The sequence below is a fragment of the Chiloscyllium plagiosum genome, unplaced genomic scaffold (genome assembly GCF_037043375.1).
Source record: "Chiloscyllium plagiosum isolate Xiang-an unplaced genomic scaffold, Cpla_swu_hap1 HiC_scaffold_2, whole genome shotgun sequence".
Lineage (NCBI taxonomy): Eukaryota > Metazoa > Chordata > Chondrichthyes > Orectolobiformes > Hemiscylliidae > Chiloscyllium > Chiloscyllium plagiosum.
Genome location: NW_028270140.1, coordinates 92,854,642 through 92,881,952, shown reverse-complemented (window position 1 = coordinate 92,881,952; position 27,311 = coordinate 92,854,642). Strand labels below are relative to the sequence as shown.

The window sequence follows — 27,311 nt, the reverse complement described above, 5'->3', positions numbered from 1 at the left end:
GGACTGCCTGGAATTGGTGGATTGGACCATGTTCAAATACTCAGTGGAAAACCTAAACAAGTATGCCACCAATCACAGACTTCATTAGCAAATGCTTGGAGGACTGCACACCAAAAGAAGTCAGTCAATCTGAATGTGCCTTAACTGTAAACATAGAACACAGAACATAGAACATAGAACAATACAGCACAGAACAGGCCCTTCGGCCCACGATGTTGTGCCGAACATTTGTCCTAGCTTAAGCACCCATCCATGTACCTATCCAATTGCCGCTTAAAGGTCACCAAAGATTCTGACGCCACCACTCCCACAGGCAGCGCATTCCATGCCCCCACCACTCTCTGGGTAAAGAACCCACCCCTGACATCTCCCCTATACCTTCCACCCTTCACCTTAAATTTATGTCCCCTTGTAATACTCTGTTGTACCCGGGGAAAAAAAGTCTCTGTCTACTCTATCTATTCCCCTGATCATCTTATAAACCTCTATCAAGTCACCCCTCATCCTTCGCCGTTCCAATGAGAAAAGGCCTAGCACTCTCAACCTATCCTCGTACGACCTATTCTCCATTCCAGGCAACATCCTGGTAAATCTCCTCTGCACCCTCTCCAAAGCTTCCACATCTTTCCTAAAGTGAGGCGACCAGAACTGCACACAGTACTCCAAATGTGGCCGAACCAAAGTCCTGTACAGCTGTAACATCACTTCACGACTCTTGAATTCAATCCCTCTGCTAATGAACGCTAAAATGAACCTTAAAACCCTAAAATGAACGCTTAGATGAACCTGGAAATCCACTCTCTACTGAAGGCTAGATGTGCAGATTTCAAGTCTGATGACCCAGATCAATATAATAAGTCTAGATATGACCTCCACAAAGCCATCATGGATGCCAAGAGGCAGTCTTGGACCAGGTTAGAGGCTCATATCTGCCAAAGACTCATGCCCCCTGTGCAATGTTAACCAACAGTCCAGGATACAATATGAAACACAGCAAGACAAAGACACCTCCATCCTTGACATGCTCAATGCTTTCTCTGCTCAGTTTGAACAGAATGTCAGCAGCGTGGTGATGCCTGTCCTGACAGCCCTAGATACGCCTGTTCCCTCAGTCACCACTGCAGATGTCAGAAGGGTCTTCCTGGGAGTCAACCCAAGGAAAGCAACTGTCACGGACAGTGCCCCTGGTTGAGCACTCAGATCCTGTGCATACCAACCTGCAGAGGTATTCACCAACATCTTCGACCTCTCCCTCCCTACAAGCGGTCGTTCCCACCTGCTTTAAGACGACCACCATCAGCCGCGTACTAAGAAAGCGCGTGCAATGTGCCTTAATGACTACTGCCCAGTGGCTCTAACCTCCATAATCAGGACGTGCATCCAGAGGCTGGTCACGGCTCACATCAATTCCAGTCTCCCAGCCTGTCTCTATCTCCTACAATTTGCCTATTAGAGTGACAGGTCCACAACAGATGTCATATTCCTAGCACTGCACTCATCTCTGAAGCATCTGTACAACAAGGACACCTATATCAGACTCCCACTAACTGACTACAGCTCCGTCTCCTGCACCATTATCCCCTCCAGACGGATCTCAAAACTCTGAGACCTCGGTCTTGGCTCCACTCTCTGCAACTGGATCCTCAGCTTTCTGACTCATAGACCACAATCAAAGAAGATAAAGACACAATAACACTCAACACTAGAGCACCCCAAGGATGCGTCCTCAGCCCCTTACTGAACTCCCATGATTGTGTTGCCAAATTCCGAACAAACGCCATCTAAGTTCACTGATGACACCACCTTAGTAAGACAGATATCTAACGACGACTATTCAAAATACAGAAGGTAGAGAGAGGATTTACTGACATTGGTTGTTCTCATTGCACCTTTTCTCAACAACGGCAAAACTAAAGAGCTGATCATTGACTTTCGTACGAAAGGAGTAGAACACATCCGCATCTACATCAATGGATCGGAGGTTGAAGGGTGGAGAGTGTCAAGTTCCTCAGAGTGACGATAACTGACAATCCATCCTGGTCTTAGCATGTAGTTGTGATGGTGAAGAAAGGACAACCTCTCTTCTTCCTCAGGCAGCCAAGGAAAGTTGGCATGCTCAAAAGACTCTCACTAACTTCGACAGATGCACAACTGAAAGCATACTCTCTGGGTGCATACCAGCCTCTATGGAAACTGCTCTGCCCACAAACATAGGAAATTACAGAAGAGGGTACCCACAACAAAGGCCATCACATGAGCCAATCTTCCATCCATGATCTCCATTTACAGAAAGGCGGTCAATCTCAAACATTTTTTGCAGCCCAGTAATGACATCCTACAACCTGTTCTGTCAGTCAGAAGGTACAGATATGCAGTAGTATGTTTAGAGACAGCTTCTTCCTGGCTATTATTAGCCTACTGAATGGACTCTCTGGTCTCAAATAATGCTGATCTTGATAACCTGGATCTCGCTTGTATGGCCTGTGCAATGTTACCTGTATGCCTCCATCTAAATCTTTTGTCCTGTACATCCTTTCTTACTATGATATGCCTGTACTGCTCATAAATAAAGCTTTTCACTGTACTTCGGTACACGTGACAATAAACAAATCAATCATTTAAAACACTTACTTTCTGTTTGGTATTACTAGCTCACTTTGTTCCATATTCTCTTAGTTTTTCTTTGCTGGTTCTTAAAATCTGACTCATCTTTTGACCTATTCCTAGCTTTATTTATGCTGTATTTCTTTCCATTTGAAAGTTTTTCAAAAATCATCCTACTCATGTTCAGGTGGGATATGAAACCACATCTTCTAGCACAGAGGTAGGGATACTACCACTGTTCACTTGCATCATTTTGATAAAATTCTTAATTTCCCTAATTAGCCATAGATAGTGCATCCTTATTATCAATGGGATAGATTTTTGCTTAGTTATTAGATCGCTCCTGAAAATGTATACTGCTGAATCGCCACTGTCCAGCCTTGTAACCTCATTTTGCGGTAAATTTTAGTTACTCTGCCTTCATATAATTTTAACTCAGGTTTAAAGGACTGCTGTTGGATCCATACTTCTCTCTTTTGAACTGAACATAAGATAATTGACTAATCCTGTGACATTGCTCAGTACCAATTATAATAGCTTTCTTTACAGTTGGTTCTAAATGTACTGCTTTAAGAAATTGTTGCAGTTACCCTCAATTAAATAACTTTCAAGGCAACCTTTGCCAATCGGATTTACACAATCTACAGGTAGAGTAAAGTCACCAATTAATGTTGTGATACCTTTCTTACAAGTTATTTCTTCTTGTATTTTCTGTCCTACAGTGTAGCTATGTTGAATGCCCACAGCTGCTCCACATGCCCTCTTAATTTCTAATTTATTTTTACCCAAACCGTTTCTGCACCTTTCTCTTTTGAAAGAAAGCGACTTCTCACTGCTACAATGATATCCTTAAACAGACCAACACATTGCCTTTTAATACCATCCAAACTTTGCAAAATGTCAGATACACTTTAGCATTCAGATCCCAACCTTAGTCACCCTGCAATATAAGAATAGGAAAGTCTTACTGCAACTTGACAAGGTGCTGATGAGACTTCATCTGGAGTACTGTGAGCAGTTTTGGTCCCCCTTTCTCAGGGAAGATTATTATTTCATTGGAGGCATTCATTAGAATGATATCCAGTGTGGAGGGATTGTCTTATGAGCAAAGGCTAAAACAGATTGGGACTCTACTTATTGGGAATTTATAACAATGAGGGGTGATCTCATTGAAATATATAGGCATCTTGAGGAGTATGACAGGAGTAAACACTGAAAGGATGCTTCCCTCACAGAAAGTCTAAGAGCAAACAGCATAGTCTCAGAATAAAGGGACGCCAATTTGAAACTGAGCTGAGAAGGAACTTCTCACAGAGAGGAGCGATTCTTTGGAATTCCTTGCTACGCAGAATTGTGGGGATAAGCGACCTTCACGTACATTTAAAGCTCAGACTGATTCTTGATCAGTAGCAGAATCAAAAGTAACGAGGAAAAGGCAGGAAAATGAACGAGAGGAATGTTGGATCACCATGAAGTGCAGCATAAAGAGTTTGGTGCTGGAAAAGCACAGCAGGTCAGACAGCATCCGAGAACCAGGAGAATTGACATTTCTGGCATAAACCTTTCATCAGGAACTGCAGCTCCCTTACCAATGGAAACAAAAAAAAATTAAGATAACTACAAGAATTAAAAGTGATGAGCATGTGCCTACATGTGTGTGTGTGTGTGTGTGTGTGTGTGTGTGTGTGTGGGGGGGGGGGGGGGGGGGCGGAGGGCAGAGTCTAGATCTTCATACGCAGGCAGGCAAACACACATATTATTTAACCTCTGATATATTTACTTATATAGTGTTCATACATTGTATAAGTTGGGATCTTGGAGAATAAAGCAGAGATGAAATTTGATAGGGGTATATAAAACCAAGAGAGCTCTAGACAATGGAAATAGGAAAGGAAATATTCCCATTGGTGGAAGAACCAAGAACAAGTGGCACAAGAATTTGGTAATTTACCAGAAGTAACAATGAAGAAAAACGTTTTCACAGAATGAGATGTTAGGATCTAGGATAGACTGGTTGAGAATTTGGTGAAGGCAAGTTTGATCAAAGCACTAGGAGGAATTAGATTAATACGTGATCATATTCGCAAAGATAAAGCGAGAAGCCTGGGGAATGGCACTAAGGAAATTCTCCCTTCAGAGAGTCAACCAGTATTCAAATAGCCTCCTTTTTTGCCAGAACCAGTGATTGTTTGGATTTGAAATACTTTCTCCAAAATGAACAGCTTGCCTCTTGAATGCAGTCCTCACAATTTCAGATATTGATGAAGTAATTTATTTTGCTGAGAATGTTCTCACCAAATTGGAATAAAACCCAGAATTCTAACAAAAATGATTCTGAAACATATCTCATTTTGCATTTAACAGTAAAACCAAACAGGCAGAAAAGTGACAGATGGATTCAAATTACCATAATCTTCACTGACTTTAGCATAACTGACATATAGTGGCAGAATAAATTAATCTTTCCTGATATTATATTAATCTGTAGTCTTAAAAGATTGTACTTTGTAGAATTGATCCCCCATATGCAGTTGAGGCCTTTTTTTAAAAAAAAAATCCAGTGATCAAATTGAGATTTGGTCTCTACATTTATATCTGCCTTTTCAATGCCCAAATCTACTTTTCCTTTCAAAAAGACAGCTCTTATTGTATATGAAACACAACACACATAAACCGTTATCTTTTGAAACAGTGTTTAGCTCCATTTCTTCCCATTGGTGCTCATTTTCTTTTAAGTGGTTCCATGACTTGGAAATAGAAGGGCGAAAGCTAATATAAGCATGCCTTCTCCCATATCTTCTTCCAGTGATAGTCTGATAACCTCCTGCTGGTCTGGGCCAGGCTGACTTTCCAGACTCTTGACCCATCACTATAAAACAAAAAGGAAAAATAACATCAGTTAAAACCACACAAAAAACAAAATTATGTAACAATTGTTTTGTGCTTTACAATATGACTGCTTAAAATAATATGCAGAGGCACAATAATTAAAATGTGTCCAGTGAGTCCCAATTATTTACAAAATCAGAAATGAACCAAGCGTATGCAAAATTATTTTAGTTTACCATGCAGTTTCAATTTTTGTGGCATACTGAGCTGTTGTCTCAAGGCCTTATAAGGTTTGAAAATAAAAGACTTCGGATTACCGCAAAACTAATCTTATACAACTTGACTTTTTTGTGGGCTTCTAAAATTTGGAGTTGAAAATACACATTTCCAGCGTAATTTCCAACTTCAGCACCAGGGTAGCAACTGGCAAACTATTGCACCCATTAAGAGACAATAGCAGACATATGCTGATGACCTCTTAAAAAAATAATTTGGACATTGTGTTTTGGTCTTATGGGAATGTATATGCAGTTGAGAAGAGGAGGCCATCCAGTCAATCAAGTCTGCTCCGACATTCAATGAGATTGTAGCTGATCTTATAATCTTCAAATCCACTTTCCTGCCTTTTCCCCCCTTAACAATGGATTTCCTTACTGATGAAAAATTGATGACAGTTTTGAATATATTTATCAATTCAATCTCTACAGTACTCCACAAATTCAGTATCTTTTGGGAGATGAAATGCATCCTTGTCTCTGTATTAAAAATGGGAATACCTTGTTCTGAAATTATGTCCTGTGATCCGAGATTCTCTACAAGGGGAAATAGCACCTCTGCATCCAACCTGTCAAATCTTGTTGTGTATGTTTCAAAAAGATTGCTTCAAATTCTTCCATTCTTTGCAGGCACAACCTACTCAATCTGTCCTTAGAATGCTCCCTCCATAACCTGGATCAGTCCAGTGAAACGTCTCATGACTGACTCTAACATCAGTATATCTTTCCTTCAATAAGGGGACCAAAATTGTTCACAGTATTCCAGCTATGGTTTAACTAGTGCCTTGCAAGACTTCCTTATTTTTATACTCCACTCTATTTGAAATAAAGGCCAACGTTCCATTTGCCTTCCCAAAAACCAGCATCCGTGCTGGTAATAAGATTTATGCACGAGGACTCCTACATCCTCCTCAACATATCGCTCTGCAATCTTTCTCGATTTAAATAATAGTCACCTCCTCTCTTCATTCTGCCAAAATACGTAATGCAATATTTTACCACATTATATTCCATGTGTCAAATTTTTGCTCACTCATTTAACCTGCCTACATCCACTGTAAAAATTGTGTTATTCACAGCATGTAATGACACATCTCTTCTTTTTACTATGATTCATTCACTTTGCTTGTCTAAATTGATCTAAATTGTAAATAATTGTGACCTCAACATTGATCCCAAAGGTACTCATCTAGTTAACAGGTTACCTTAATGAAACTGCCTCCCTTGTCCAACTCACTGTCTTCTATGCATGCTAATATATTATCTCCAACACCATGCCAGTTGCCTGCCAGTCAGTAAAACTTGAGATCACAATCTTGGATGTCCTGCTTTTCAACTTCGCTCTTTTAGCAAAACCTTCTCTCTAGACTGATCAAAGCTGTTGGTACCAATGTTGAGAACAACAACTGTATTCCAGCTCTCCTACTTGAGGTTCTCCTCTCGCTGTGAGGAGATACCCTTATTCCGAGCACCAGGCAGACAACACAGCCTTTGGGACTCCCATTCAAAGTTGCAGGCATGGTATCTGTCCCCCACCATTACTACATTACTATTTCTTCCCCCTACTCAAATGGGTCCCACTTTCTGTGGTTAGTTTGGTCATCCTCCCTGCATTCCACATTCTCATCTGCATAGCCAGGTAACTGCATGGACTGAGGCTCTCCAAATCCAGCCTCTTGGGTTGTCATAACTGCCTCACCAGTAATCAAACACTCTTATATCCCTCTTCACATGCCAATTTTGAATTACCTAGTGTGAGGAGTTACAAATCACTACTGACATTTTGATCGTTTTACAATGTCCAAGTCTTTACTCACTTTGCACCTAATGTCAGATTACAGTAAGGGACAGTTAATGGTTTCGCCCTGTCTTGCATAACTGGAGATGGTAATGGAATTCTGAGATGCAGAGTTATGTTCACGTTAATTTTTCCTACCACTGAGCAGTCCTCCAAGGTCCGTGCACAGTAGCAACTTCTGAAATCTGAAATCAATGCATTTACATGCTAAGTGACAAGGGCGTGGGCCTCCAAGTTTTGAGGGAACATAGATACAGACAGATTTAAGTATTCTTGTGCTTAAATCACAAAATGCTAATATGCAGATTCTACATATGGTCAAGGCGGCTAACAGGATTTGAACATCAAAGTAAGGATGTTATGCTTCAGCTAGCTATACAGAGCATTGATATTACATCAAAATGCCTCAACTGAAGTAGTATGCCAAATTCACAAAAGACAACAATGGTAAAAGGGAGATTTAATACAAGTATTCAAAATTGAGAACTTTTGATAAACAATTGCTTGGCAATACGAAACTCAAAAAAAGGAGACAAGAGGGCCAAGATTTTTCATCCTGCACTTACAAAGATTAGGATACCAGAAACAAATATGGAAACTTGGATATTTTATAATCAACCTGTTCATAGACGTCATTACAGACTTCTGGAACAGGTGGGATTTAAATCCAGTGGCCCTACCTCACTTTGCCACAGAAACAAGCTTGAGAAAAAGGCATACCAGTTTATACAAAAAAAAAAGCTGGGATGCTGGACATCAGAAACAAAATCAGAAATTATTGGTAAAAAACTTTGTTAACTTCTGTCCTGAAGACAAGCCACCGAATCTGAAACGTTAACTCTGCTTTCTCTCCACAGCTGCTGCCAGATCTGTGGAGATTGTTCCAATAATTTCAAATTTTGTTACCCATTATACGGTAGGAAGATGATTGGTTGTGCCATTATTGGCATAGAAATGCAATCAGAACATTAAAGTTGTCAAATCTTAGTTCTCAGACACAGCGCATAGATAGATCAAGCGACAGATCAATCTATCAGGATGTTGTAGCCATTGGCAGACTCCATGCCCACCTTCCTCCCCTATGAAAAGGTCTAATGTATGTTCAATTCATTTTCCTTGCATGTTAATGTATGTAGCTTCCAGCATGCACAAAAGCATTATACTTAGGAGCCCAATATTTAATTGGAACAAATTTCTGCTCAGTGCAGGATATCAGACAAGTATACCGATAATTTAGCAACAGCGCATAAGTAGAGAGACATGTTATGGACCAGACCCCCTCAAAACATTTCAAGAAGGCAACCCAGCCACTAATATTTCTAGTTGTTTTGAACAGGTACAAAGCCAATATTCCACAGATACAGCTGGTCAAAACCCCTCTGTTTTAAAGAAAACAATTTATTTATAGAGTTCCGAATGAAACACAAGAAATAAAGAACATAATACAGAATAACTTAACCTAACCAAAATTCCAACAGACTATTCTAACTTAATGATACTATTCCAAATTCCTGCAAAACTCCCCATATACATCCCTGGGCACAAAAGGTAAAATCAAACATAGGGTCTTACAGGAGAGAGAGTTGGCAGAGAGATTTAGCATGGGACACATTATTCTATGGAGCTGTTCCTTTTGGATTACAAGCTAACAACTGACCAGCAGCTCTCAACAGCCAGGCTGCTAAAAACCAAACCAAATTAAAGCTGAGCTGGGAGAACTGGTTACTTCCCTTTCCTTGTACAAGTGATTTTTTTTAAATTTGCAAGTCTTTTTCCTGAGGCAGTATCTGCTAGCCATAATGAAATTAGCCCTAAAAACCCATCCAAACCAGACATATCTGAACCTGCATCTTTATGACCCCTCTGAAAAACCCCAAGGACGACATTAACTTCTTAAAGGAGTAGCATTGTCACTGATGTAGTGATGAGGGGACCAAATGTCACTAGCTTACATGCGAAAACTATCACTTAAGTTTTCAAATGATGTTGTGAAGAGGCAGTATGTAGATTAAAAAATAGTGGAAGAGAGACAGGAATGGATTCTTTACAGCACCAAAGGCAACACAATACAGGAGCAGAAGAAGGAGGCACTGCAAGTGATACACTGTTTTTGATTACATTAAAATTGCCATGGTCTAGCTTTTACCGCTCCATTGTACATAGCAATTCTGCAATAACTGATTTACTCAACTTCATCCTCATGTTCAATTTTGATAAGCAAGACTCCAGCAAAAGCCTTACTGTGAGAATATCATTCCAAGATCAAACCTTCAGAAAGCAGCAGCAACTTGTCACTATAGAGGTAACACTATCTTGAGGTGTCCTTTCAGCACACTTCTTAAACAAATGAGTGAAAGAAATGGTCAGGGTTGATAGGGATAGGAGTGGGTGACAGCGAAGAAAAATTCCTTCATCTATGACCTTAACTAATTTAAATACTCCTTGCTTGCAAGCTGGGTTTCCACTTCATGCCAAATCTAGCTTCCAAGAAAGTGGCCTGAAGTTGGAACTGTGAAGAACTGGTCAGTAGATAGGTACCTGAAAAAGTCATGCCTACCAGTTTGACCCTCATATTTAGCAGAATTTCAGTACCAGTACGTTTTTGCTAAACACTTAAAGGACTTTAGAACATAAAAATATAAGCACTCAAATTAGTGGCAGTTTTGACTAGCCATAGTTTCTCTCAAAGTAACTACTCAAGGCAAAAATTCACTTCTGATATAACAAGCTACTCTTTCTTATTTTCTGTTATTTTCTGAAGTGAAAGTTCAAACTCACCCCAAAAAGTGGTAAAGCAGACAACTGTGAAACAGTAATGTTTTGTGTCTTTTAGATTTTTATTTCTCATACCTGATGCATTGCTAGTCATTTTTCACAATTATATTAGGTTCTGGAAAGTGTTGCTGAAGTCAGGCAAGTAGTAAATGTAGCTCCAATATACAAAAAGGGAGGGGGTGGGGCCAAATGCAGACTGTAACAGGAGGCATGTACAATTCCCCAACAGTGTTAGGAGGAACATGCAATTCTCAATAAATTACAGAGAGCTGAGGACATGAACAGGAGGAATGTTTTGCTCCAAGTATGGATGCAGTGAAGTCAGCAACTTAAATGACCTATTCAGGCTAGGAAAAGGTGAGGACAATTGTTGAATTTCCTATAGCCTGAGTTGTAAGAGGCCTGGTCCCCACTCTTTTGCAAAATGTACTTCAAGATATACACTCACCTTTCCACAGGAGCCATCTTCACTTTCTACACACTTCTTCATTTCTCCACATATCCATCCACAATTGTCACTCAGCCCAAGCACTATTTAATGTGATATAGCTATTGCCAACCTCACCAGATGCACTGCATACATTAAGTGAATATCTGACTTTCCCCTACTGGTGTGTTTTTCCCAAATCAAATACCAAGATGCCAGCTCAAAAAGACTTACCTGTGGACTCCATGGATAATCTAGTTAACAGATGTGACACATCAACATTGCTCTGAGGTTGAGAGACTTACAGGTAACTAGTCATAGAAATACACATTGGACATTTCAGTCATTGATGAAGTATTAGAAGATGATTACAAAGGTTGTACTCGGCCATCCTTTTTTGTGTCTTCATACTTACAGCGAAGATTGCTGAATGTACAGGGGGACAATTACTCAAGGTCACCTAAACCCTTTTGAGGTGTATGTGACATATAGGCATGCATGGAGGAAATACATGAATTGGAGTGGGTCCATTTAGACAACTAGATGAGTGTTAACTGGTTGACTCATATCACACAAATAAGCATAAGCAGACACTATTAGCACAGCTATAAAAGAAGACAAATAGTGCATATCCATGTCCTTCCAGTGTGTCACTGATCTCCATAAAGATGGTCTGTAGCAGTGCTCTGACAGCATTCCGGCAACTGTACTGCAGATTTCTGCGCCACAACTTGATGCAACTGTTGCCAGCTCTTTCAGTACAGCTACAGAATTGACATCTACCCAACAATTCAAATTTCTCAAGTATACCCTGTATGCAAAAAGCAGACCAATTATCGCTACTGTCAATTCTCAATCATGTGTAAAGTGGTGGAAGATTTTATCAACAGTCTTATCAAGCAACACCTGTTTAGCAATATGCTCAGTGACACCCAGTTTTGGTTCCGCCAGGCCCACTCAACCCATGCCCTTATTACAGTCTTGGTTCAAATATGGAAAAAGGAGCTGAATTCCAGGTGTGAGGCGAGAGTGATAGTTCTTAACATTAATGGTGCATTTGACAGAGTGTGGCATTAAGGAACCCCACAAAAACTGGAATCAAGAAGTTTCATGGGAAAACCCTCTGCAGATTGGAGTCATACCTGGACGTAAAAAGATGCTATGGTTGTTTGAGGTCAGTCAACTCAGCTTCCGGACATATCTGCAGTAGCTCCTCAGATTAGTATCCACCGCTCACCCATCTTCAACTGCTTCATCAAATGACTATCCCTTCATCATTGATCAGAAGTAGGGATATTCTCCAATTTCTGCACTAGATTAAGCACCATTCATGACTCCTCAGACACTAAGCTGTCCATGTTCAAACGCAACATGACCTAGACAATTGAGAGATTGAGCCAACAAGTAGCAAACAGCATTTGTGCCACACAAATGTCAGGCAATGACCATATCCACATCATCCCAGATCCAGCCCTCCAACTCAGCACTGCCCTCCTGAATTGTCCTAACTGTGAATCTTCCTTCCTAGCTATCCACTCCACCCTCCCCTCCGGCCTATCACCCCGCCCCCCCCCACCTGCATTACCTATCACATTCCCGCTACCTTCCCCCACCCCCTATTTATCTCTCAGCCCTCTCCCCCACCGCATTTCTGATGAAGGGCTTATGCCCGAAATGTCGATTCTCCTGCTCCTCAGATACTGCCTGGCCTGCTATGCTTTTCCAGCACCACACACTCTACTCTCATCTCCAATAAGAGACAATATAACCACCATCCCTTGGCATTTCATGATAGTGGGTTTTGAGAAGATTAGTAGCTCAGGTTGAGGTTCTGGATGTAGGTTTGCTTGCTGAGCTGGAAGGTTTGTTTTCAGACAATTCATCATCATACTAGGTAACATCATCAGAGAGTCTCCGGATGAAGCACTGGTGGTATGGCCTGCTCTTGGGGTGGTGATGTAATTTCCTGTGGTGATGCCATTGGAGATCCTATGGGTGTTCCGTTGGTTTGTCTGTAGGTTTTGTTGTTGAAGGTAAAGTGGGTGGTAAGGCCTACACTATTAGATGAACCAAAGACACATACACCAAACACCACCAACTTCATCAACAAAGACAATGTCCCGCCAAACTAGTGGACCTATGCCTTACCACCCACTTCACCTTAAACAGCAAAACCTACAAACAAACCAACGGAACACTCATGGGATCTCCGATATCAGGGTTCTTAGCAGAGGCAGTAATGCAGAGACTCGAACAAACAGCTCTGCCAACTTAAACCCAAACTGTGGTCCACTACATGGATAACACTTTTGTCATCACTAAATGAAACAAATTAGAGGAAACCTCAAGATTATCAATAATACCCTTAACTAGCATAAAATTCAGAAAAGCGGAGGAAAACAACAACAACAAATTGTCACTCTTAGATGTTGCAGTCGAGCGAACAGCCAATGGGGAACATCAAACCAGCATCTACAGGAAAACAACACATACAGACGAAACACTGAACTACTGAAGCAATCATCTCAACACCCACAAACGAAGCTGCATTAGAACATTATTTCAACCAGCCACCACAGACTGCAGCACAAAGGAATAATGAAGAGCAGAGGAAAATCATCTATACAGAGTATTCAAAAAGAATGGGTACCGATTTCTCAGCAACAAACCCAAACAAGCAGATAAAACATGTCCAGAAACCCTAGCCACTCTCCCCTACATCAAAGACATCTCGGAAATGACTGCCAGACTACTCAAACCCCTTGGCATCATGGTTACCAACAAACCCACCAATACACTGAAACAGCAGCTAATGAACTTGAAAGACCCTATACAGACGAAAGCAAAACTAATGTCATTCACAAAATACCTTGCAAGAACTGTAACAAACATTACATTGGATAAATAGGCAGAAAACTAGCCACTACAATGCATGGCTCTCACTAGTATCTTTACATACAGATGAGGAAGGACACCACTTCGACTGGGACAACACATCCATCCTGGAACAAGCCAAACAGAGACACATGCGAGAATTCCTTGAAGCATGGCATTCTAACCAGAACTCTATCAACAAACACATTGACTTGGATCCCATTTACAACCCCCGAGAAGAAGAACAAGAAATGGCATAACCAACCCAAAGAAACTTAATCACAAATAGAAAATGGGCCATACCACTAGTGCTTCATCTGGAGGCTCACTGATGATGTTACCTAGTATAGTAATGAAATGTCTTGAAACAAATGTTCCAGCTCAGCGAGCAAGCCTACATCCAGTATTTAATGACATTACCAATATGGAATCCCTCACCATCACAGCTTACGGGTTACCACTGACTAAAAACTGAACAAACTCATATATACATAATGTTTGTTCTGGTGTACATTAAAACTCACGAACAGGTTAGAGACTAGGAAGACTAGGAAGACGTATGGGCGAGTAACTCACCCATACGTCTGGATGAGCTCCAAAAGCACTCAGAAGGCACCATCCAAGACAAAGCAGCTGGCTTAATTGGTACCACAATCACAAACATCCACTCCCTCCACTACCGACGCTCAGCCGCAGCAATATATACCATCTACAAGCTGCACTCCAAAAATTCCCCTAAGATCCTGAAACAGCATCTTCCAAACCTACTACTACGTCCATCTGGAAAGGCAACTAGGAACAGGCAATAAATGTTGGCCAGTCAGTGATGTTGCTCATGCCCCACAACTGAACAAAAAGGAATAGGAAAGGTGGCCTGACCATGGCTCACATGGGAAATTAGCAACAGTATTAGATTCAAGGAAGGGGCATATAAATTGACTAAATAAGTTTGAGGATTGGGATCAGCTAAGATTTCAGCAAAGGAACACAAATAGACTAATTAAGAGGGGGAGAGCTGAGTATGAGAATAAGCTTACAAAGAACATAGAAACTGTTTATAAAAACTTTGATAGTTATGTCAAGGGAAGATACATTAGTGAGAACAAATAATACAGATCCCTTGCAGTCAGAAACAGGGAAAGTTATAATGGGGAACAAAGAGTTGGCAGACTGCTTAAACCCATATTTAGGCTTGTCCCAAATAATATCCCAAAAATGCAACTACAGAGATAAAGACACTACTACCACGCCACAAGAGCCCTCTGCGATGCTCTCATTCATTTTTTTAATATCTCTCACAACCAAACGGTGTTCCAACTACTGAACTTACATGCAAAGGCCCCCAAGGACGACGACGTATGAACACCAGAAGTATGGGTGCGGTAGGCCGGGGGGGGGGGGGGGGGGGGGGGGGGAACCGAGATGGGGAAGGGTGGAAAGAGGGCAAGATCGAATCAGGTTTTTCCTAAATAAGACCATAAAACATAGCAGAATTAGCCATAGAGTTTGTTCTGCCATTTGATCGAGGCTGATATGTTTGACAATTCTATTCTCTTACCTTCTCCCCGTAACCATTAAGCCCCTTACCAATCAAAAAGGTCGGTCTTAAATGCACTCAATAACTTGGCCTACAAAGCCCTTTGCGGCAATGGAGTTCCAGATTCACCACCCTCTGGCTGAAGAAATTCCTCCTCATCTCAGCTCTGAAGTGATGTTCTTTCATTCTGAGGCTGTGCCCTCATGTCCTAGACTCCCCTACCAGTGGAAACATCATCTCCACATCCATTCCAGCCAGGTGTCTCAGTGTTCCAATCAAATGTCTCTTCATTCTCCTGGAACTAGTCATAATTAGAATGATTGCCAAGCCTGCATTTGCCTTCCTAACTGCCAATTGAACCTGCATGCTAACCTTAAGACAATCCTGAATTAGTATCACCTTTGTGCTTCAGAGTTCTGAAGCCTTTCCACATTAGAAACAAGTTTATATTCTATTCTTCTATTAAAATGCATCTTACCTACATGCATGCCATCTCTCTCCACTTTAATAACTCTTTCACCCTATTCACGTCCTTCCGCAGCCTCCCTGTCTCCTCAATACTATCTGTCCCTTCACCTAATCTTCGCATCATCTGCAAACTTAGCAGAGTTGAGGAAAAACATCTGCACTCAGACAGTGGTGGGTGTAAGGAATGTTCTGCCCTAGATGGCAGTGGAGGCCAAGTCTCAGGATACTTTCAAGAAAGAGATGGATAGAGCTCTTAAAGATAGTGGAATCAAGGGCTATGGGGATAAGGCAGAAACAGGATACTGATTAAGGATGATCAGCCATGATCATAATGAATGGTGGTGCTGGCTCAAAGGGCGAAATGGCCTACTCCTGCACTTATTGTTTAGTGTTGTCAAGGCTCTAAATTCCTCCAGATTGTTAATATGTAACATTATAGTTCTGATCTCAACACAGACCCTGAAACTTGTTAATCACTGGCTGCCATTCTCAAAAAGACACGTTTATCCTTACACTCTGCCTTCTGCCAGTCAGCAAATTCTCCATCCATGCCTGTACCTTATGCCAACACCAGGGCTCTTATTTTATTTAGCAGCCTCCGACATGGCACCTTGCCAAAAACCTTCTGGAAATCCAAATAGATGATGACCGATAACTCTCGTTGTCTAACTTGCTTTTTATTTCCTCAAGGAACACTCATTTGTATCAAGTAGGCCTCCTCTTGATGAAGCTGTGCTGACTCAGCCCTATTCTATCATTTATTTCCAAGTACTCTTGATTTTCACCCTTAATAGTGGAATCTAAAATCTCGCATATAACTAAAGTCAGGCTAACTGGCCTATGGTTTCCTGTCTTCTGCCTCCCTCTCTTCTAAAACAGGGATGTTACGTTAGCCATTTTCCAATCCTCTCGCATCCTGCCTGATTCCAGTGATTCCTGGAAGATCACCACCAACACTTCTACATTCTTCTCAGTTATTTGTTTTTCTCTACCTACCTTTTGGAGGGGGTTTGGTCACGCAGGCAGCAGCGAAGGCACTGACTTGGTGGATGGTGTGCCTGGATAGAACTCAGGCAGTTGGCAGCACTGCGGAAGGGGTTGGAGGCCCCTGAGTTGGACTCTAGCAGTTGGCGGCGAGACAAGGGATTGAGACGGCGAGCCCAGCGTGGGGGAGAAATCCAGCCCACTGTGAAGCTAAAGGAGGACTGCAATTTGGAACTTACAACTATATCTATTATGTACTATAACATACTAAGAAACACCAGATACTCTGTACCTAAGGTGACGGTATGAAAGGCAACATTGTAAACTTTGCATATTTCTCGACTTCAGTATGCGTGACAATAATACCTAATTCTAATTCCTTCCGAACTCTGGAGTATAGTCCATGTGGTCTGGGTGATTTATCCACTTTCAGACTTTTTAGCTTTCCAACATCATCTCCTTAGTGATGGCAAATACACTCACCTCTAACACCGTCTCTCTCCAAGTTCTGGTATGCTGCTAGTGTCTTCCACTCTGAAAACCAACGCAAAGTACCTATTCAGCTCCTCCATCATTTCTTTGTTCCCCATTACTACTTCTCCAGCCTCATTTTCCAGTAGTGCAATGTTCACTCTTAGCCCGCACTGAACTTTTAGTGATCCAGAAAAATTCTTGTGATTTTCTTTTATGTTGCGAGTTGGCTTATATTTGTATTTCATCTTCTTCCCTCTTATTGCTTTTCTAGTTATCCTCTCCTGGTTTTTGAAGGCTTCCCAATCCTTTGATTTCCCATTAATCTTCACCATATTATATATCTTTTCATTTGCTTTTATGCGGTCTCTAACTTCCCTCATCATCCATGGCTGCCTTGGTCTCCCTTTGGTTTGTTTCTTTTTCCTTGGGATAAATTTCTGCTGTGCCTCCTGTATTCCCTCCAGAAACTTTACCATTGCTGCTCCACTGTCTTCCAGGCTAGGTTCCCCTTCCAATCAACAGAAGTTGTTAGAAAAGCTCAGAGGGTCTGGCAGCACCTGCGAAGAGAAATCGGAGTTAACATTTCGGGTCCGGTGACCCTTGCTCAGAACCACTTTGAAAGGACGCCAGATCTGAAACGTTAACTCTGATTTCTCTTCACAGATGCTGCCAGGCCTGCTAAACTTTTCCAGCAATTTCTGCTTTTGTTTCCGAATTACAGCATCCGCAGTTCTTTTGGTTTTTATCCCCCATCCAATCAACTCTGTCCAGCTCCTTCCTCATGGCTTTTTAGTTACCTTTAATCAATTGTAATAAAAGGGCTAAATGGCCGACACGTGCTCCATGTTTGTATGTTTGCTCTTCATTCTCAAGTCCTATAGAAATGGCTCGTGTGACTGTTGATTTTCCAAAATTGCCATGGTTGGCTGCAGGGGGACCTCCGTTAGGACATAAATACTTTTATCTATTTTCCATTCTATTTATTTAAATTCTTTACATGTTCCTTTATTTTGAAAAGGAGACAGAAAGCAGGAAACTAAATAGAAGCTATAAATAAAGTGACTATAAAAAGAATTTCAGAAAATTCAAGGTAGAGTTAATACGGTTTTATGAAACAAGGTCTTGATAAACTCTAATGCCATGAAAACTGAGGAACTGACTGCCCTTGGAAATGAGGTGATAAGCTGCTTCTTAAGTCATTGATGAATGTTTACCTGCACCCATTAGGCAGGGAGTACCAGAATTTTGATCCAATGACTGTAAAGTAACAGTTTCAAGACAGCATGGTGTGTAGCTTGGAGATGAGTTTGCAGATCATGGTGTTCACACATGTCTGCTGCCCTTGTCTTCCCAGGTAATAGCAGGTTTGAAAGGTACTGTTGAAGAAACCTTGGCGTTGCTTCAATACATCTTGTACAGAATACACTGCTGCATTGTATGTCAGTGGTGGAAGGCATAAATGTTAAAGGTATGAGACAGGGTGTCAAGTCAAGGAGCTGCTTCGTCTCTGGTAACAGTGTGTTTCTTGTTGAAGCTACATCCATCACACTGCTGACTTGTACCTTAGAGATGATGGATACATTTTGGGGAGTCAGGTGGTGAGATATTTATCACAATTGCCAGCTTCTGATCTGTTCTTGTAACTCACAGTACTTATTTTGTGGTATTAACCGGTTGATTGGTTATCAAACCTCATCCTTTGAAACCCTTCTTGGTCAAAAGAAACATTTTTTATTTATCCATTAGCACAGCTGTTACACTTCAATTAAGTCTAGTCTAAAAAGTGTGTATTTTATCACTTACTTAATTTATTGGAATTCTTGGAAGATGCAATGAATAAAGAGGAACTGGTGCACTTGAAATTTCAAGACAACATTTGAAGTTTCATACCAAAACTTATTACAGAAAACAAAAGCTTCTGGGTGTAGGAATTAATATAACAGAACAGATAGCTGATTGACACCAGCACTAACCCCTGTAGTACACTATTCGTTGCATCTTTTTTGTTCGCAAGATGTAACAAATAGTGTGTTACAGGGGTTGGTGCTGGTGCCTCAGTCATACTACATGGAAGCAGACCCTTTGGTCCAACCAGACCCTGCCAAACAATCTCCATCTCGTCCCACTGTCCTGCTCCTGTCCCATATCCCTGCAAGGCTTTTCAATTCATGTACTCATCCAAATAGAATCAGAGAGTCATAGAGATGTACAGCACAAAAACAGATCCTTCGGTCCAACATGTCCATGCCAACCAGATACCCTAACCTAATCTAGTCTCAATTGCCAGCACCTGGCCCATATCCCTCAAATCCTTTCCTATTCATATACTCATTCAGATAAGTTTTAAATGCTGGAATTGTACCAGCCTCCACCACCTTCTCTGGCAGTTCATTCCATACACACACCACCCTCTGCATGAAAAAGTTGGCCCTTTGGTCCTTTTTATATCTTTCTCCTCTCACCCTAAAGCAATGCCCTCTCGTTCTGGACTCGCCCACTCTAGGGAAAAGACTTTCTCTATTTACCCTATCCATGCCCCTCATGATTTTATAAACCTCTATAAAGATTACCCCTTAGCCTCAGACGCTTTAGAGAAAACAGCCCCAGCCTATTCAACCTCTTCCTATAGCTCAAATCCTCCAACCCTGGCAACATCCTTGTAAATCTTTTCTGAACCCTTTCAAGTTTCACAACATTCTTCCGAAAGGAAGACCAGAATTGCACGCAATATTCCAAAAGTGGCCTAACCAATGTCCTGTACAGCCACAACATGATGTCCCAACTCCTGTACTCAATATGCTGACCAATAAATGTCTTTTAAATGATGTAATTGTACCCACATCCACCACTTCCTCAAGTTCATTCCACACACGAACCACCCTCTTGTAAAAAATTTGCCTCTCACCTTAAAAATGTGCACCTAGTCTTGAAATTCCCCCATCTGTGGGAAAAGACAACGACCATTAACTCTATTTATACCCCTCTTTTTGTAAACTTCTACAAGGTCACCTTTCAACCTCCCACACTCCAGTGAAAAAAGTCCCAGCCTTTCTTTATAACTCAAACCTTCCATACCCAGTAACATTCCAGTAAATCTCTTCTGAACCCTCTTCAGCTTAATAATATCCTTCCTATAATGGGTCAACCTGAACTGGACACAGCATTCCAGAAGAGGCCTCAACAATGTCCTCTACAACGTCAATATGACTTCCTAACTCCTATACTCAAATGACTGAGCAATGAAGGCAAGTGTGCAAAACACCTTTTTAATCACCCTGTCTATCTGTGATGCAAACTTCAAATCTTTCTAAAATTTATAAACATTACTTTAATAAAGCGAGCATGCAAAGATTTGGTTGCTAAATGGCTGATGGTGCAAATGTCCTGTACAGCCACAACATGATACCCCAACTCCTGTACTCAATATTCTGATCAATAAATGTCTTTTAAATGATGTAATTGTACCCACATCCACCACTTCCTCAAGGAAATTTAATTGTGAAGTGGAAATAAGGAGGTTGCAAAGAGATGACAGGTGATTCCGTGGCAGCAAATGTGACTCCACTGCGGTATTTGCCTCCCAGATACCACAGTCAGATACCACTGCAAGGTATTTTGAAAGGGGAGGACGAACAGTCAGTAGTCATAGTACATGTCAGATACCAACAACATGGGTTTAAAAATAAAAGGTCTTGCAACAGGAATTGAGAGAACTAGGTAACAGATTAAAGAGGAAGACCAGTAAAGTGGTCATCTCTGGATTACTTCTGGAGCCACAAGCTACTGAGGATAGGAATAGGAACATACTTCAGGTGAATGGGTGGCAACCTCTACACACTGGATGGATTGCACTTGAAACATATTGGGTCCAATATCTTTGCCTGGATGTTTGCCTGTGCTGTTGGGGAAGTGTTAAACTAATTTGGCAGGCGGATGGAGCACGCAATAGATGTGAAGTTGAAAGCAAGATCGAGTCAGGTGTAGGAGGAATGCCAGGACAGTCCAGTAGATCGAGAAGACAGGATAGGATTAGACACATGGGAGGTCTGGAAAGCTAAACTGTATCTATTTTAACGCAAGGAACTTGACTGGTAAGGCAGATGAACTTACAGCATTGATGAGCTTGTGGGAATGGCATTGCAATCACTGAGACATGGTTGAAAGACAGACAGAACTGGCAACTCAACATTTTAGGGTATAGAAGTCTCAGGGGAAATAAAGAAGATGTAAGAAAATGGGAGCATTGCATCATGGAATCAAGGAAACCATCAGTGCAATAATGATGGAGTGCATCCTAGACGGATCAGCAAATGAGGCCATCTGGGTAGGGGTTAGATTTGGTCAGGCTAAGCTTGTATCTATTCAAATTTAGAAGAGTGATAGTCAATGTTATTGAAATGTACATGATCTTGCAAGGCCTTGACAAGGTGGATGTGGAATTGGATGTTCACTTTTGCTAGAGAATTTCACCCATTTAAGCGAGAATTAAATGATAGGGAGAATTCATTTTCACAGATGGTTTGGAGTCTTTGGAACTTTATCTCTCAAAAGAGTTGGGGGAAAAGAATGTCATTGAATATTTTGAAGGCAGGATAGATAGATTCTTGATAAGCAACGGGGTAAAATGTTACCCATGACAGGTTGGAATGTGGAGCAAGGAGCGAGTGGCCTATACCTGCTACTGATTCCTCTTTTAAATATGTTTATGTGTAATATACATACATTCGCTTATAACATGATAGCTCTTTTCAAAGCCATAGACTCGATAATTTAAATCTTTAGTTTGTTGGAAAAATAGACAGACATAGGAGTTTATTAAGTCATGAGCACATCTCACATGGTCTATGTATACTCATTCTAAGCCTTTATTCAGTACTGTATCTTGCTTTTTATTTTTAAAACTTTTGACTCCAGCACTGAGAAGACAGTAAACAGCAAAATTTGGCATCTCATTAAACTAATCAGCTTATTCAGTAGAAACTTCTTTAATAAATCAATAAACCCTTATCAGGCAAATAATTTACCTTACAGAGTGTGGTTCTAAATCAAGCCTTTAAATATTTTAATTTGTAACACCAAATTATTTTCATAATCATTTACTGAGTCCCAGATTTTGCTCTGTTAACTAGAATTAAGTTGATGAAATGTCACTCAATTTGCATTGAATACAAACAGCAAAGACAGTACATAAATACAGGACAGATGCAAAATCAAAACTATGACAAAAATCAGCTTATAGCAAGATAACAACAAATGATTTAAAATTGGAATAGCAAATAATTACTGAATAACTTTTTTATGGATTCTTTAGAGTGGATTTTAACTTGTCAGCAGGTGGCCAGAGCTGACAGTGGGCAGCTATGATGCAACCGGGTTATAATCTGGTTTAACATTTTGAACATCGACATTTTCATTCTAATGACTGTACTGTTAGAATTTCACTGATTTTTCCTTTTTTTATTGTTATTCCTTTTATCAATTTTCATTTGGAGCTGAAGCTAACTTGAGGACCTTGAAGAAACAGGTTGTGATAAAAGGAAATGAACAAACCAAACAAGCTTTTGTTTGTTCAATACCAGGGAATTGGTTCCAGCAGGTCTGGAAGAGTTCCTATGTTTAAGCAGATGGTATATACTGAATAATAACTGAGATGTTAGGTTGAAACAGTCTATTAATCAGGATAGAACCAGAGGTGAAGTTTTTTTCAACTGACACAGCATGAAGATTTAAAAGCTTCTGCCTAATTTCCCCTCCAACTTTCAGAAGCCCAAAGAGTTCAAAGCCGAGTTAGATGTATTACTACCCATACTTGAATGAATACAAAAATATGTAATGTTTCCAGAAAAGCAACTAATAAGTCCATACCTATGCCTGTGAAATGTATCATGAAATTGTTTACGTAATCTAGTAAAGTTTTATTATTTTTGTTTATTTATGGCTGTACTTTTTATCTGCTAACGTTATTACGTATTTAATAAATTATTTTATTTAAGAAACTAAACCGTTTTCCAGAACTAATTATTCGCAAAGCGTGGTGCCAATTATACAACTGGAACCAACTGGAGTTACTACTGCAGGTCTTCGACAGTTTTAATTTTACTGTTGTAAATACAGGCAGAAAGGTTGATTTGGTTCAGTTGTCAATCTGTGTCATAACAGTAAATATGTTATGACAATGGCAGGAAGCAGTTTACAGGATAACAATCTGATGACCTGATTGATAATGACCTAATAACTCATCATTGCACTGACTTATTACCATGCATTCTAACTGTTTTATTTTTATCACTGCACAAATAGACATACTGTAGAACTGACACCATATGGTATCCTGGCATCATTACCATTTCATCTAAGGTTTCTTTTAAACTTTAAGTGAGAAACAAAAATGTGGTTAAATTGCAGTTATTTTCAAACAATCAGAATGTTCATTACATACATGTCTCTTCCAAAACCATCAGCAGAAGAAATTTGAAAAGTTTGCTATTTTAGGCATCTGTTATCAGTGAGTAATCATCCTCCTTTTTGACCTCACTAAGTGCTTAATTTAAATTTATGCACTGCCAAGTTTTTGGTTTTCAACCTAAAGTTCTTAAGCAACTTTTAGTGACACCAACTGTGGGGAAACTGCATTCATGTGCTCACTTGTAAACGTGCATATGGATGGTTCAAGAGCCTCTACATTATTGATTCATGTGCGAACTGTGCACGTGCACGGAATAGACATAACACTGAAAAAGGGTTTGGTAGCAGAAAAGATGACCACCATTAAAGGGAGCGGTGGTGGGAGGGAGTGCTGTACTGGAGGGGTTCTCCTATTCTTTGAACCTCCCCACCCCATACTACCCAACCTATTCTCTTCCCTGGCTTTGTCTCTTGCTCTCTATCTCCCTAACCCACTGCCCCACTACTCCGGTTCTCTCCAGGGTCCAGATATTGACACCCTCCCCCCTGATACTCCTGAATTTCAACCTGGTCATGATCTCCCACTCCTCCTGGGTCCTGACCTCTCACCTCTTCACCCAGTTTCCCACCTCCAGTGAAACATTCATGATTGAAACACAAAAATAAATATTATTCACAAGTGCCTGTATAAGCACCTTCCAACAGCATAGTGCACATGCTTCTCTTGTCAACAAATACAGCCTAATTCTTAAAACCAATAAAAAGTTACAGAGTCAGAGTCACAGAGCTGTACAGCACAGAAACAGACCCTTCAGTCCAATTTGTCACTGCCGACCAGATATCATAAACTAATCTAGTCCCATTTGCCAGCACTTGGCCCATATCCCTTCCTATTCGTATACCCATCCTGATGCCTTTTAAATGTTGTAATTGTATGAGCCTCTACTACTTCGTCTGGCAGCTCATTCCATACACGCACTATCCTCTGTGTGGAAAATGTTGCCCCATTAGGTCCCTTTTAAATCTTTTCCCCCTCACCCTAAACCTAGCCTTCTAGTTCTGGAATCCACCCACTACAGGGAAAAGACCATGTCTACTTATCCTATCCATGCTCATGATTTTATAAACCTCTACAAGATCACCCCTCAGCCTCCGAAGCTCCAAGGAAAACAACCCTAGTCTATTCAACCACTCCCTAAAATCCTCCAACCCTAGCAACATCCTTGTAAATCTTTTCTGAATCCTTTCAAGTTTCACAACATCCTTCTGATAGGAAGGAGACCGGAATTGCATGCAATATTCCAAAAGTGGCCTAACCAATGTACTGTACAGCCGCAACATGACCTCCCAACTCCTGCACTCAATACTCTGACCAATAAGGGAAAGCATACCAAACGTCTTCTTCACTATCCTATCTACCTGCGACTCCCCTTTCAAGGAGCTATGAACCTGCACTCCAAGGTCTCTTTGTTCCGCAACCCTCCCTGGGACCTTACCATTAAGTGTATAAGTCCTGTTAAGGTTTGCTTTCCCAAAATGCAGCACCTCACATTTATCTAAATTAAACTCCATCTGCCACCCCTCAGCCCACTGGCCCATCTGATCAAGAACCGTAATAATCTGAGTTAACCTTCTGTCCACTACACCTCCAATTTTGGTGTCATCTGCACACTTACTAACTATACCTCCTATGTTCACAAGCAAATCATTTATATAAATGATGAAAAGCAGTGGTCCCAGCACCGATCCTCATGGCACTTCACTGGTCACAGTACTCCAGTCTGAAAAACAACCCTCCACCACCGCCCTCTGTCTTCTACCTTCGAGCCAGTTGTGCATCCAAATGTATTTCAAGAGATCTCACCTTGAAAACCAGTCTCCCATGGGGAATCTTGTCATTCACCTTACTGAACTCCATATAGATCAGGTCCAATGCTCTGCCCTCATCAAACATCTTTGTTACTAGAGGAAGTCACTCATTTAGTACGAGCATTGTTTCGGCAATTTAATGATCATAATAAGGCCACTCCAACGCGCATATGCAAAAGCTGAAAGATTTCTTCAGTGAAAAGCATGAATACACCAAGGAAAACAATAATCCTGGTATGTTCTTCAGGCTTACAGAAAGATAAATATTTTCAAAACAGATTAAAGCAAAGATCAAGACTAACAGCAACATCGTCACAAGATCAGAATGAAAATAGCTGAAATTAACTTTCATGGAGTAACTATTTTAAAATCTGAACAATGACAGACAACTATTTGAATGGATGCTTTTCACTTTCCTGGAAAACCTCATGGTGAGAAAAAACTAGTATTGTTACTTTTACGTGAAACATTTCAGAACATAAATGAGAACATACACACTAGTAACTTCATCCAAATTACATATTTTAAATATAATTTGAACAACTGCAGCACTGCTATGTGGAATATTTTTTAAAAATCTGGCTGATCCACAAGCACCCACTTCCTCCACTAATGATGCTCCATAGCAGCAGTGTATACCATCTGCAAGATGCACTGCAGAAATTCACCTAAGATCCTTAGACAGCACCTTCCAAATCCACGACCACTTCCATGTTAAAGGACAAAGGGCAGCAAATACCTGGAGACACCACAACCTGCAAACACCTCTCCATACCACTCATCATCCTGGCCTGGAAATATATCACTGTTGTTTCACTGTTGCTAGGTCACGATCCCTAAGTGCACTATGGCTCAACCTATGTGGACTACAGCGATTCAAGGCAGCAGCTCACACCTTCTTAAAGGCAACTAGGCCTTTAAAATGCTGGCCAGCCAGCTACGCGCATGTCCCATGAATTAATTTTTAAAAAAAGAGACTTAATTCCTACAAAAAAACTGTGTTAATAAGTCAGTATCATGCTCAATGTTCCACAAACTAAACAAATGTTTTAACTACAGAATCTATAGTAGAAAAGAATGTAATTTGAGAATTTAGAGCTCTGGTAAGAATCTAAGGCACGCCGTTATAGTGTCCCAAAAGTGACCCATCTTTAGGACACAAAATTAAAACGAATCCCAAGTTACATTTAAGCATAGTTTGAGCTAAGCCAGAGTTGCACTAATTCTCATTTCGGGTCATTGTCCTGAACAAAAATCCATAAATATTTTAGGGGAGAAAGTGAGGACTGCAGATGCTGGAGATCAGAGCTGAAAATGTGTTGCTGGAAAAGCGCAGCAGGTCAGGCAGCATCCAAGGAACAGGAGAATCGACGTTTCGGGCATAAGCCCTTCTTCAGGAATCAGAATTCCTGAAGAAGGGCTTATGCCCGAAACATCGATTCTCCTGTTCCTTGGATGCTGCCTGACCTGCTGCGCTTTTCCAGCAACACATTTTCAGCTCCAAAAATATTTTATTCAACTATTCAGACAGAAATTAGACAAAGTTTTGAATATGCCAAAATTTCATTAATCAAAGTGTTTAACTTAAAACACTTTGGTGCAGATGGCTCTGGCTTTTCTACAGGTTGTTTTCTCATGAGTAAAAGAATAACAGTAGGTTACCAACCAATGCATAATCCAAGCAGGGGAAAGTTTCAAAAACAGAAATTGCTGAAAACGTTCTGAGGAAGGGTCACTCGACCTGCAACATTAACCCTGATTCCTCTCCATAGGTGCTGTCAGACCTGCTGAGCTTTTCTAGCAATTTCTGTTTCTGATTTACAACATCCGCAGTGCTTTCGGTTTTTATTTAAGGGACAGTTTCAGTCCAGTATGGAAAAAACATTGTTTGCTGTCAAGATGCAGCTGTATTCAACATAATCTGCTTAAATAAAGCCACAAGCTTCATGGAACAAACAGCAGAATTAAGGGAGAGAGCCATTGCACTGGACA

The 27,311-nt window shown here is 40.7% G+C and overlaps 1 protein-coding gene across 4 annotated transcripts in view; it reads right to left on the bottom strand.

The window, feature by feature from the left end:
- Positions 1 to 27,311, bottom strand: part of pja2 (praja ring finger ubiquitin ligase 2) — a 102,069-nt gene that overhangs the window by 68,482 nt on the left and 6,276 nt on the right. For 3 of the 4 annotated variants that reach the window (XR_006314649.2, XM_043710414.2, XM_043710398.2), the window contains exon 2: positions 5,273 to 5,473. Coding sequence is in view for 3 of the 4 variants with exons in the window: in XM_043710414.2 (XP_043566349.2) it covers positions 5,273 to 5,471 (199 nt within the window). In the remaining variant the exon portion in view is untranslated. The remainder of the gene's footprint in view (positions 1 to 5,272; positions 5,474 to 27,311) is intronic. The other variant, XM_087998702.1, reaches the window with a different exon arrangement.